Source organism: Babylonia areolata, chromosome 30 (assembly GCF_041734735.1).
Source record: "Babylonia areolata isolate BAREFJ2019XMU chromosome 30, ASM4173473v1, whole genome shotgun sequence".
Lineage (NCBI taxonomy): Eukaryota > Metazoa > Mollusca > Gastropoda > Neogastropoda > Buccinidae > Babylonia > Babylonia areolata.
Genome location: NC_134905.1, coordinates 10,709,811 through 10,723,877, shown reverse-complemented (window position 1 = coordinate 10,723,877; position 14,067 = coordinate 10,709,811). Strand labels below are relative to the sequence as shown.

The 14,067-nt window shown below is 50.3% G+C and overlaps 1 protein-coding gene across 4 annotated transcripts in view; it reads right to left on the bottom strand.

The window, feature by feature from the left end:
• The window catches only part of LOC143275197 (mitogen-activated protein kinase kinase kinase kinase 4-like), a 331,965-nt gene that overhangs the window by 260,266 nt on the left and 57,632 nt on the right, over positions 1-14,067 (bottom strand). For all 4 annotated transcript variants that reach the window (XM_076579163.1, XM_076579166.1, XM_076579165.1 and 1 more), the window contains exon 8: positions 9,074-9,164. In XM_076579163.1, the coding sequence (XP_076435278.1) occupies positions 9,074-9,164 (91 nt within the window). The remainder of the gene's footprint in view (positions 1-9,073; positions 9,165-14,067) is intronic.

Sequence of the window (14,067 nt, the reverse complement as noted above, 5' to 3'; positions counted from 1 at the left end):
ACTATGGAGAGGAGGTCAGAGGAGGCAGACCCCTGGGTCAGCACAGCCGACACAGAGGCCGACCGAGGGGTCGAGGACTTCAATGGTGATGCTGACAGTTCCGACCGCACAGCAGCCATGCGTGCTGGTGGAGCAGTTGAGGATTGGAATGCGGAGTGCCCGAGTGAGGCTGCCTCAGCAGATGAGATTTGGTTTCAAGTTCCAGGGGTGGGAACATGTGTCAGGGACTGAAGGTCCGGAAACCAGGTCTGGGCTGGCCATTTCGGCGCAATGAGGATCGGCTGCGGGTGTTCCAATCTGTCTTTCCGTATCACCTTGGACAGAATTGGAAAGGGAGGAAACGCGGAGGCAATCAGACTGCTCCAATCTAGAGAGAGAGCATCCACTGCCCACGCTTCTGGGTCGGCAACCGAAGACACGGAAGTGGGAAGTCTCTTGTTGAACAAGGTCCACCATCGGCCGAAACCACTGTTCCCACACCCCCTGAAGGCTGTCCTTGTCCAGGGTGCACTCTGTGCGCATGACACTCTTGGGCCTGCTAAGAGCATCTGCCAAGAAGTTGGTTTTTCCTGCTCAGTGTCTCGCTGAAAGTGCAATGCCCTTGCTGTGGCACCAAACGGAGGAGAGCCTCAGTCCGCATTGAGAGGTCTGCCGAGTGCGCTCCCCCCATTTGTTCACATAACATGCGACCGTCGTCTTGTCCGTGAACAAGCGGATGGTCTTGCCAGTGGCCTCCCCCATGAAGTGCAGGAGAGTCCTGCGAACTGCCTCCAGTTCCAGAAACATTGATGTGGCATAGGCGCTCCTCCGGGGACCAAGTCCCTGCTGCATAGAGTGAGTCCATGTGGGCTCCCCAGCCCAGGGAGGAGGCGTCTGTGAAGAGTGCCACCTGAAGAGTAGGTGGGGCTAAGGGCACCCCCTGTGTCCAAAGGGGGTGATTAACCACTCTGATGTCACCTCGAGGAACCACTCGCCCAGACATATCTGGGTATCCCATGGCTGAGTGCTCTGGGACCGGCGTAACCTCAGTACCCTCTGGAGAGGGCGCTTGAGAACCCTGTCCAGGGGAATGAGAGGTGCTGTGGACTCCATCATGACCAAGAGGGAAGAAAGTGTCTGCGCTGTATCTTGGGAGGAGTGGCGCCAGTGGCTGAGGAGGCCTGCCAGACGGTACCAGTGATCTGGCGCCAGAGAGACTATCATAGACCGCATGTCGAATCTCATCCCTAAGAAGTCGAAGGACTGACATGGGGACAGATCGCATATCTGCTGGTCCATGAGGAAGCCCAGTTGGGAGCAAAGGTCTAGAAGTCTGGCCGTATGACTCAGGCACCGGGCCTGCGACTGGGCCAGGATAAACAAGTCGTCCAGGTACACACAGAGACAAATGGATTCCGAGCGGACGATGGACACCAATTCCCGCACCACCTTGGTAGACAGGAAAGGGGCAAGGGACAGACCAAATGGGAGGGCCGGGAACTGGATCCCCTTGTCCCTCCACACGAACCTCAGGTACCGACGGGATGCCGAATGGATGAGTATATGAAAATAAGCATCTTCCAGATCGATAGAGGTAGGCCAATCACCTTGTTGGATGGTCTCCCGAATCTGTGCCTGTGTGTCCATCTTGAGTTTGATTTTGGGGAGGAATTTGTTGAGGGGGGACAAGTCCAAAACTGGTCTCCACCCTCCCGAGACCTTTGGAATCACCAACAACCAGCCGTAAAAACCGGGGCCCGGGTCCGAGAGTTGAGATATAGCCCCATGAGGAGTGGGTGCGATATCTCTTTTTCTAGGACGTTCTCCTGCTCCGTTGAGCTGGGCACCTAAGGAGGAAGAGTGGATCTTTAGAGGGGGGAGATCCTCCACCCAAGACAGCATGTACCCCGACTCTAGCACCGACATAATCCCGTCGTTGAGTACCAGAGCACACCACTGATGTGCATGCCGGGACAAGTTTCCTACTTGGAGGGGCTGAACGACTGGCGGTGCTGAATCGGGGCCCAGTCATTGGGGGTGCTGCCTTCTGGCCTTGGGCATGGCCGGTCGGCTTGGACAGACCTAAGGTGGTTTATTCCTCTGCCACTGATTCGGCACACGCTGCCTTGACAGGCGGCGTGGTATATGGAGGGGCCCTGGTGGCCAGTCTCTTCAATGGCATAGAACCCTGGAGCCCATGAGAGGTGTGGGCCAAATATGAGGCCACCTCCCTGTTTGTCTCTGCCCTGTGGCTGACAAAATGGAGCGGGAACTGGCCGAAGAGGGAGTGCTGCTGTGCTGGGATGGACCGCAGGGCAGCCCTCTCCTCCACAGGAATGTTAGAGAGGCTGAAAATGGCATCACGCCGCGCTAGCACAGTATTGAAGTGAAGGCTGGTAGCTGTGTCTGCAGCTGCCGTGAGACCAGATGCTACCCTATTGCCAAAAGCGTGTAACCTCTGGTCGGTGAAGAGGCCCGGCGGGACAGAGGAAGGAGACCCCTTGTCCTGATTAACTGGACACTGTTCGCACAGGTCATTGGCCCTGTGAAGGAACGTGTCGAAGGTGTACGCCGTGGAAACCTCGAGGGGGGCAGCGGCGGGCCAATTTGTCCCACTCTGCTAACGTTTTAAAGGATAGGTTAGCTGAAGTGGGGAAGGTGGTGCGCTGTGAGACCAACATCTGTCCTGTGCGGAGGGCTCTGCTCCGCTGTAGGCAGGGTGGTCCTGCGTGTACCAGGACCACAACCCTCCCTTGTAGGAATCTTTAAGAAACTTTCCCGGGGAAAAGGCGCCCGGGGCAGAGAGGGACTCCCTGCCTAGAGGAGGGATGGAAGCAGCACCCCTGACAGTGCGGGCTGACTTAATAAGCCATACCTGCACCATTTCTGGCACTCTGAGTTGCCTTGTGGTTCTGGAGTTAGAGTCACATGGCGTAAGGAGGGTCAAAGGTAACAAAGTAGCCTGAGGGACTGCTTCGGCATACGTGGCCCTATTGGGGAGGGTCAGTTCGAGCTCGGCAAAGTCCGGGTTTGGTTCAGGCTGGTCCCTAGGGAGGCACGGGCTCAATCTGTCCCCCCTGGGATGTGGGCGAAGAGTGCTCATCTGCTTGTTCGTCCTCATCCGAAGACAGGGGCTCCCACTCTTGTTCGCAGTCCATCCCCTGCTGGGTGCCATCCCAAGTGGATGTACCCACTGGGGCGTCCTGTGAGCTGTGGTCAGCCCATCGGGATGAGCTGGGACGATCCCGAGCCGGGACCATGGCCGCCACTGTTATGTCCTTGACACCTGGAGCGGGTGGGGAGCGTGTGGACCGTAGGTCCAACCATGCTTGGGATGGTGGGTGCCACACCTTTTCAGAGAGGGCGTCCCTGGATGCAAGAGTGACCCACGAGTGCTGTGTGGGGACAAACACCCACTCATCTCACTGTAGGACCGAGGGCTGGGCAGGTGGGGACTGCCGGCTCCACCGGGCCGAGTAGGGCCCCTGAGCAGCCGTCGGTCCTGACAAGGAGGCCGTTGTGACCGTGGTGGTCACCTGTGGGTTGACAGAGGCCCGATTTGTGGACAGAGTGGCAATATTGGTCGAGGAACTCGACCTGACCGACAAGAAGTCGATCCCACTTGTCGGGGCTGTGTGTGTCACCCTGTGAGATGTGCTGGGTTGGGTCCGGTGGGGAGCGGACAAGGGGCTGGCCCTTGGTGCTCCCGGCAACCCAGTGTGCATCCTAGATGCGCCCCAGTACGGGTAGAATGGGGGTAACTACCCGTGGGCACCAGCCATACTGTGACCCAAACCCCAAGGGTCACTGGTGCATTGACCTCCATGAAGGGAACAACCTGGCCAAGTCGGAGGGAGGTCAGGTCCGACTTGGGTGTCAGTCCCGCCCGAAGACGAGCGGGCTGACTGCCCGGAACCGCCTGACACGCACGGGCCTCCCCCAGCAGGGGAGACCGGCCGGATAGCGGGAAGACCTGCAGAGCAGGTTGCCACGCGCCCCGAATCCCCTCCCGTGGGGAGACTGGGGTGGCTTGGCCCGGGGTGGGCAAAGTAGAGATCCCCCCCCGGAACCAAATTTTTCTCCCCCCCCAAAAGGAGGTGGGGGAGGGGGGTCGACAGAGAAGGGAGGAGGGGGAACAACAATGGGGCACGTGAGGGCCGTCTCCGAGTGGGGACCCGGGTAATGGCCGGGCGCGGCCTCCCCTCGGGAGTCCGCGCCTAGCTGCGAGTCCCCACAGCACGGAGATGACTTGCCATTCCCCCTTCTCCCTGCCTCGCGCTGGGACACCTCGGGAGGCGACGCTCGTACCTCTTTCCCCCCCGGTCCCCTTCATGACCGTTTTACTGGTACGAACGTCGCCTCCGCGATCAGCGTCTAACGACGCATCGCCGCGGTCCGTATCGGGAGGAATCATGAGCTCCGGGCCTGGGAGAGTCTCTTACCGAGTCTCAATCCCAGCATCATGATTCCCTGCCTTCGTGGTATGGCACACGAGGCATGGAACCCGCGCTTAGGCACCCAGCGAAAATCCGACCCCCAACAGAGAAAGGAAAGACAGGATCGACTTAGAGGCAGAAAAAATCGAACGAATCGAGGGTGCCGAGTCGAATCGAGTACACAGAATGTAAGAATACAATAAACACAAGCCGCATGCAACAAAATAAGGCCAAAAGGATACGCTGAACAGCCGAAAAAAGCGTAAGACGAGACAGAGCGTAAACCTGACAAGATGGCGTGGAGAGCCTTGGCCAAAGGAATGATTAAGCGCTTATAGTTTTTAGAGGCGTTTGATTGGCTGAGAGCGGTGGGCCCATCTTTTCACTGTTAGCCGCGCGAAATTTGGCCAAGCAGAGCAAACCAATAGGCCTAGTTTGCATCAGTTTGACATGGTACAGTATATGACACCAAAATTGTTTTTAACGAGATGACTGGAAAGAACTGAATTTTTCCTATTTTTATGCCTTATTTGGTGTCAAATGACAAAGTATTTACAGAGAAAATGGCAATGTTAAAGTTTACCACGGACACACAGACACACACACACACAGAGACAACCAAACACCGGGTTAACTCTCTCCATACGAACGGCGAAAGAGATGACGTCAACAGCGTTTCACCCCAATTACCATCATCAAAATATTGCAAGCGGAAAGCTCTTATACTGAAGACGTGAATGTTGACAAAGAATACCACAATTCTGACGACGGAAGCTAAAGGTTGGGTCATTCAGACACCCACTGGACATCCGAGGGGTCTGTGTAGAGGAGAAGAGAGGACTGGCCGTACTCAGTGAGTTAAAACACAGACTCACTTTGTTTACACAAGTGAGTCAACAAAACACAATTAAACATTTGTAGCATCTGGTTATATACATTAAAAGATCTTAATTTCCCGACACAGTACAACCGACTGTTTACCTTTTTCACTAGTGCATTTCAATTTTCATTCCATGATAATTTGTTGTTGAGAATTACACTAAGGCACTTGTATTAACCTGTTCAACAACCAATTACACCAAGTATCAACAACCTCTCCCTTGATGGCAATTTCATTAGCTCTGGGTTTCTTCTTCCTGAAATCAATAACAAGTTGTTTTGTTTTACTGACATTTAACTCTAGAAGTCAGCATCACACCAATGCTAAAATTGTTGATTTCCTGTCTGTGCTCTGTTTCATTGTCATTAGTAAAAAGTCCTGTCAGAGCTGAATCATTAGCAAACTTGACAAGTGGACAGGATTCTGTGCTGCTTCTACAGTCAGCTGTATACAGAGTAAAAAGAAAACGTGACAGCACTGTACCCTGGGCTGCACCAGTATTAGTGCATAAAATACTGGAGACTGAGTCTTTGATTTTAACAAACTAGGGTCTGTTGGTGAGGTCGTCTAAAATTTATGAAACAGTCAGAAAATCAACTTTCATCTGTAAAAGCTTCTTAGCTTAAAAGGTGGGGCTGAATAGTATTAAAAGCACTTGAGAAGTAAAAAAATATCAAACGGATATGTATCAGGCTTGTCTAAATGCTCATACACCTTCTTCAATACAAACAACAAAGAATCAACAACATTTGTTTCTCCTGTGTGCAAATTGTAGCGGGTCTAAAAATATCCTTCATGAATCCCCTGCAAGTGAATCAAAACAACTCTCTCAAATATTTTCATTATGGCAGATGTCAGAGCCACAGGGTGGAGGTCATTCATGCACTTTACTGGTGTTTTCCTGGGGAAAATTAAAAATCATAGTTCAAATTTTATAAAGTTGTTCCGCACAGTGACTGAGGGTGATCGTTTTGATACCATTTGGACCAGCTGCTTTGTTCCTTTTTAACTTTTTTTAATTGTTTGAGAACGTAGTCCTCAGAGACAACTACTCTCTCCCCCTGTTGATCAGAAGGGATCGTGGTCAGGAAGTCAGTCAGGTCTTTTCTGTTGTCACTGAAATCATGACAGTCAAACTGTGTAAAATGCATTCAATTTGTCTGCTTCCTCAGCTAAGCACATCGTTACTGACTCCATTTCTCCCTTTCTAGCTTTGTAACCACTCATCAAATCCAACTCTTCCCAAACCCCTTTCATATCATTACCAATTAATTTAGCTTCTATTTTGTGTTTGTACTCTGCTTTACCACTCTTTAATTCTGTTTAATCTTTTTCTGTACTTCTTTCAGTTCATCCTTGAATTAGTTTTTTTTTTTAAATAATAAAAAAAGCTCTTTTCTTCATGTTAAGTGTTGTTTTAATCTTTCTGGTAATCTATGGCTTGTAACTTGTGAAAATTTTAATTTATCTACTTGGAACAACACAGTCCTCACAAAATTTAATGTATTATGTCACATTGTCTGTCAGTTCACACACATCTTCTGCTGCATCCACAAACACATTCCAATCTGTGTTAGAAAGACAGCCCCTCAACGTCTCAACAGCGTCAACTCAACAGACCAGTCTTAGTAACTATTCTTCATACATGTTAGTCCCTTTTACCCAATCCTCTACTGCTGTAATTAAGCTGACAAAGTGTACTTTTTGATGTTAGTCGTGATGATGACAAGTACGATACAGTGATCTGAAACTGCACTGCCATTAATTGAATTACCAGTATTTCTTGGATTTTTTTTTTTTTTTTTTTTTTTACAACACAGAAGAGAGCCCTCTTTAACAATATAAACCCCCAGTGCTCTCTCCCAATTCACTTCCCCTGCTCTCTCTCCAACAACTCCTCCCCACCCCCACCCCCCTCCCTCCCTGCACCCTCTCTTCTCCCTTCCCCCTCCACTCCTCCCTTCACCCCCCTACCTACTGTACCCCTTTACCCTCCCCCATCCACTGCACCCCTCCCCCCTTCAGACTCCCCTATCCACTGCACCCCTTTACCCTCCCCCCTCCCCTATCTACTGCACCCCCTCCCCTATCCACTGCACCCCTTCACCCTCCCCCCTCCCCTATCCACTGCACCCCTTCACCCTCCCCCCTCCCCTATCTACTGCACCCCCTCCCCTATCCACTGCACCCCTTCACCCTCCCCCCTCCCCTATCCACTGCACCCCTTCACCCTCCCCCCTCCCCTATCCACTGCACCCATTCTCCCTCCCCCCTCCCCTATCCACTGCACCCATTCTCCCTCCCTCCTCCCCTATCCACTGCACCCCTTCACCCTCCCCCCTCCCCTATCCACTGCACCCCTTCTCCCTCCCCCTACCCCTATCCACTGCACCCCTTCTCCCTCCCCCCTCCCCTATCCACTGCACCCCTTCACCCTCCCCTATCCACTGCACCCCTTCTCCCTCCCCCCTCCCCTATCTACTGCACCCCTTCTCCATCCCTCCTCCCCTATCCACTGCACCTCTTTACCCTCCCCCCTCCCCTATCCACTGCACCTCTTTACCCTCCCCCCTCCCCTATCCACTGCACCCCCCCCCCTCCCCTATCCACTGCACCCCTTCACTCTTGCCCATCTACTGTACCCCTCCCCTGCACCCCTTCACCCTTCCCTATCCACTGCACCCCTCCCCCCTTCCCTATCCACTGCACCCCTTCACTCTCCCCTATCCACTGCACCCCTCCCCCTCCCCTGCACCCTTCCCTATCCACTGCACCCCTCCCCCCTCCCCTATCCACTGCACCCCTCCCCCTCCCCTGCACCCCTTCACCCTTCCCTATCCACTGCACCCCTCCCCTATCCACTGCACCCCTTCACTCTCCCCTATCCACTGCACCCCTTCACTCTCCCCTATCCACTGCACCCCTCCCCCTCCCCTATCCACTGCGCCCCTCCCCCTCCCCTATCCACTGCACCCCTCCCCCTCCCCTATCCACTGCACCCCTCCCCCTCCCCTATCCACTGCACCCCTCCCCCTCCCCTATCCACTGCGCCCCTCCCCCCTCCCCTATCCACTGCACCCCTTCACTCTCCCCTATCCACTGCACCCCTCCCCCTCCCCTATCCACTGCACCCCTCCCCCTCCCCTATCCACTGCGCCCCTCCCCCCTCCCCTATCCACTGCACCCCTTCACTCTCCCCTATCCACTGCACCCCTCCCCCTCCCCTATCCACTGCACCCCTCCCCTATCCACTGCACCCCTTCACTCTCCCCTATCCCTTGCACCCCTTCACTCTCCCCTATCCACTGCACCCCTCCCCCTCCCCTATCCACTGCACCCCTCCCCTATCCACTGCACCCCTTCACTCTCCCCTATCCCTTGCACCCCTTCACTCTCCCCTATCCACTGCACCCCTCCCCTATCCACTGCACCCCTTCACTCTCCCCTATCCCTTGCACCCCTTCACTCTCCCCTATCCACTGCACCCCTCCCCTATCCACTGCACCCCTTCACTCTCCCCTATCCCTTGCACCCCTTCACTCTCCCCTATCCACTGCACCCCTCCCCCTCCCCTATCCACTGCACCCCTCCCCTATCCACTGCACCCCTTCACTCTCCCCTATCCCTTGCACTCATCCCCTTCCCCTCTCCCATGCACCCCTTCCCCCTCCTCTCCCCTGCAACCCTTCCCCTCTCAAAAAACAAGGCAATAAGTCTGACACTTGTTGCTGGCTACACAGAGAACAAATACAAGACTTATACATCCATAAATACTGACCCAGCTTGACCTCAGCATTGTCTGTCAGCAGCACATTCTGCCCCTTGATGTCTCTGTGGATGACTCGACTGTTGTGAAGATGGGCCAGACCCTGCCAACCACCAACACAGAATCACTTCAACCACCAACCACCATGCACACAACACACCATCCATCTGTGCATATATATTGCATACAACACACACTGACCACCAACCACCGAACACCACACACACAACACAAACTGACCATCAATCACCATACACACACAACGCAAACACTGATCACCGACCACAATACATACACAACACACACTGACCATCAACCACGACTCACACACAACACACAAACTGACCACCAACCACCACACACACTGACCAACAATCACCACACATACAAACACACTGACCACTGACCACCATGCATACAATACACACTGACCACCAACCACAATACACACAATACACACACAACAGACACTGACCACCAATCACCACACACACACATCACACACTGACCACCAATCACCACACACACACACATCACACACTGACCACCTATCACCACACACACACAACAGACACTGACCACCAATCACCACACACACACACTGACCACTAATCACCACACACACACACAACACACACTAACCACCTATCACCACACACACACACAACACACACTGACCACCTATCACCACACACACACACAACACACACTGACCACCTATCACCACACACACACACATCACACACACTGACCACTAATCACCACACACACAACACACACTGACCACCAATCACCACACACACAACACACATTTACCACTAATCACCACGCGCACACACAACACACACTGACCACCTATCACCACACACACAACACACACACTGACCACCAATCACCACACACACAACACACACTGACCACTAATCACCACACACACAACACACACTGACCACCAATCACCACACACACAACACACACACTGACCACCAATCACCACACACACAACACACACACTGACCACCAATCACCACACACACAACACACACACTGACCACCAATCACCACACACACAACACACACTGACCACTAATCACCACACACACAACACACACTGACCACCAATCACCACACACACAACACACACACTGACCACCAATCACCACACACACAACACACACTGACCACTAATCACCACACACACAACACACACTGACCACCAATCACCACACACAGAACACACACACTGACCACCTATCACCACACACACACAACAGACACTGACCACCAATCACCACACACACAACACACACTGACCACTAATCACCACACACACACAACACACACTGACCACCTATCACCACACACACAACACACACACTGACCACCTATCACCACACACACACACAACACACACTGACCACCTATCACCACACACACACACATCACACACACTGACCACTAATCACCACACACACAACACACACTGACCACCAATCACCACACACACAACACACATTTACCACTAATCACCACGCGCACACACAACACACACTGACCACCTATCACCACACACACAACACACACACTGACCACTAATCACCACACACACAACACACACTGACCACCAATCACCACACAAACAACACACACTGACCACTAATCACCACACACACAACACACACTGACCACCAATCACCACACACACAACACACACACTGACCACCAATCACCACACACACAACACACTGACCACTAATCACCACACACACAACACACACTGACCACCAATCACCACACACACAACACACACACTGACCACCAATCACCACACACACAACACACACTGACCACTAATCACCACACACACAACACACACTGACCACCAATCACCACACACACAACACACACTGACCACTAATCACCACACACACAACACACACTGACCACCAATCACCACACACACAACACACACTGACCACCAATCACCACACACACAACACACACTGACCACCAATCACCACACACAGAACACACACACTGACCACCAATCACCACACACACAACACACACTGACCACTAATCACCACACACACAACACACACTGACCACCAATCACCACACACACAACACACACACTGACCACCAATCACCACACACACAACACACACTGACCACTAATCACCACACACACAACACACACTGACCACCAATCACCACACACAGAACACACACACTGACCACCTATCACCACACACACAACACACACTGACCACTAATCACCACACACACAACACACACTGACCACTAATCACCACACACACAACACACACTGACCACTAATCACCACACACACACAACACACATTAACCACCAATCACCACACACACTGACTACCAATCACTACACACACAACACACATTGACCACTAATCACCACACACACACAACACGCATTAACCATCAATCACCACACACACACACAACACACACACACTGACCACCAATCACCACACACACAACACACACCGACTACCAATCACTACACACACAACACACATTGACCACCAATCACCACACACACACAACACACACTGACCACCAATCACCACACACAATTATTATCATCATTACTATACTATTACCATAATTAACACATGGTTTGGGATTTCAAACATGTTGCTTCCTTCATTCTTACTTTGTGTCAAAACCCATGAACATATTGAGGATAAGAGAGTTACACAATTTCACAACACTGACCACTGTTCAGTAGAACACAAAGCTACTGTTCATCCTGAAAATTTGTCAAAGAGAATGCCTTTTGCCTGAATCTCTGCAGCATGTATTTCAGCAACAGCTACGTGCACTGCTACTGGATCATATCATTCCATCACAACATATCATTTCACACATTTAAGGAAATCCACTGTTATGCTTATGTCATTTTACATTTGTAACCTTGGAGCATGTGTTATCAATATCTGTGCAAACAAGATTGAAAACACAATATCTTAACAACCACTGCAAGATCAAATTTAACTTCATGAAAATTAAATTACATAAAATAGATAGGACCTTTTTTCTTTCTTTTTTTTTTTTTAACCCTTTCGCTGCCAGGAAAATAAGATTTAAGTGAAATCTATTTGCCAGGGTTTTTTCACAAAAAACGGGTATAAATTTTCCAAAAATTCTGTGCTCTTTGTTATTGGAGAAAGACCCATTAACCCTTTCGCTGCCAGGAAAATAAGATTTAAGTCAAATCTATTTGCCAGGGTTTTTTTTCACAAAAAACGGGTATAAATTTTCAAAAAATTCTGTGCTCTTTGTTATTGGAGAAAGACCCATAAAAGTATATATTTTCTGAAAGGTAAATGAATAAAGAATACAAAACACATGCTGTTTTCCCATTTTATATATTTTTAGTGACATGCTGTTGTTTTGAAATCAGTGTTTTGTTTTTTGTCACATTTTCAACTTGTTCATTACAAACATTAGTCAGGTAATTTGCACAAAAACATCATATTTTCTGGACAAATGGATATCTGCAAACACAAAATCATACCAGAACAACCACAATATATTTTTTTTTTTTAAGAGATAGATACACAATACATTGTGACTTCAAGTGATAAGATGGATGTGAGGCCACGCCCCCTCAGTCTCCACTCCCCTCCTCCTCACCCATCTCACACGGTCACTTGATTCAGTTCTCATCAGACCACGTTGGCTGCGTGCCAAGACTATCGCTCTGCTGCTAATTCGGTCATCTGTCGTCTGCTAAGATCTGTACAGTCGGCATCACTCACTGACAGTCGCATCGTGGCCACTCTCTTCATTATTCATTTATTTTCTATCAGATCGTCCTATAAATGTTCATCTCTATCTTCTCCTTCGAATTTACGCTTGAATTCTTTCTGAGCATCAGCTAAAGAAAGAAATCATGGTTGATTTAGTTCGTCACGATCGCATGTATTGAGCACGGCGTCAGTCCGACATTTTGTTGAGCGAGCGAGGAGAGAAGTCAGGCAAACACTTGGACAGTGACCCAACCAAAACGTTCAAATAAAGGACTGCTTCATGACGTAGATGGGGTTTCTAGCTATGAATAGAATCTAGAGAGATTCCCCAGGCTAAAGCTACCACTATTTTTGCCAAGGAAGTGAATGCAAACCAGGGAAAAGTCAGAATATTTCGATGACGAGTTATCTCGTCATGCAGGCAGCGAAGCATACATGCTTGCCATGACGAGTTATCTCGTCATGCAGGCAGCCTAGGGGTTAAAGTATATATTTTCTGAAAGGGAAATGAATAAAGAATACAAAACACATGATGTTTTCCCATTTTACGCATTTTAAGTGACATGCTGTTGTTTTGAAATCAGTGTTTTGTTTTTTGTCACATTTTCAACTTGTTCATTACAAACATTAGTCTGGTAATTTGCACAAAAATATCATTTTCTGGACAAATGGATATCTGCACACACAAAATCATACTAGAACAACCACAATATAAAAAAAATGAAAAAGAAATAGATGCACTGTGACTTCTGCAAGTGATAATATGGATGTGAGGCCACGCCCCCTCAGTCTCCACCCCCCTCCTCTTCACCCCTCTCACACCCTCACTTCATCAGACCGCGTTGGATGAGTGCCAAGAAAATAGCTCATACGGTGCCCTGCTAAAAATTCGGTGACCTGTCGTCTGCTAGAGCTGAACAGCCTGCATCACTCACTGATAGTTGTATCTTGGCCACTCTCTTGATTGCTCCCTTTATTTTCTATCAAATCGTCCTATAAATGTTCACCACTGTCTTCTCCTTCGATTTTATGCTCCAATTCTTTCTGAGCATCAGCTAAAGAAAGTAATCTTGGTTGATTTAGTTCGCCACGAGCGCATGTCTTGAGCACAGAGTCAGTCCGACATTTTGTTGAGCGAGCGAGGAGAGGAGCCAGGCAAAGACTGCGGCCAGTAACCCAACCAAAACGTTCAAATAAAGGACTGCCTTATGAC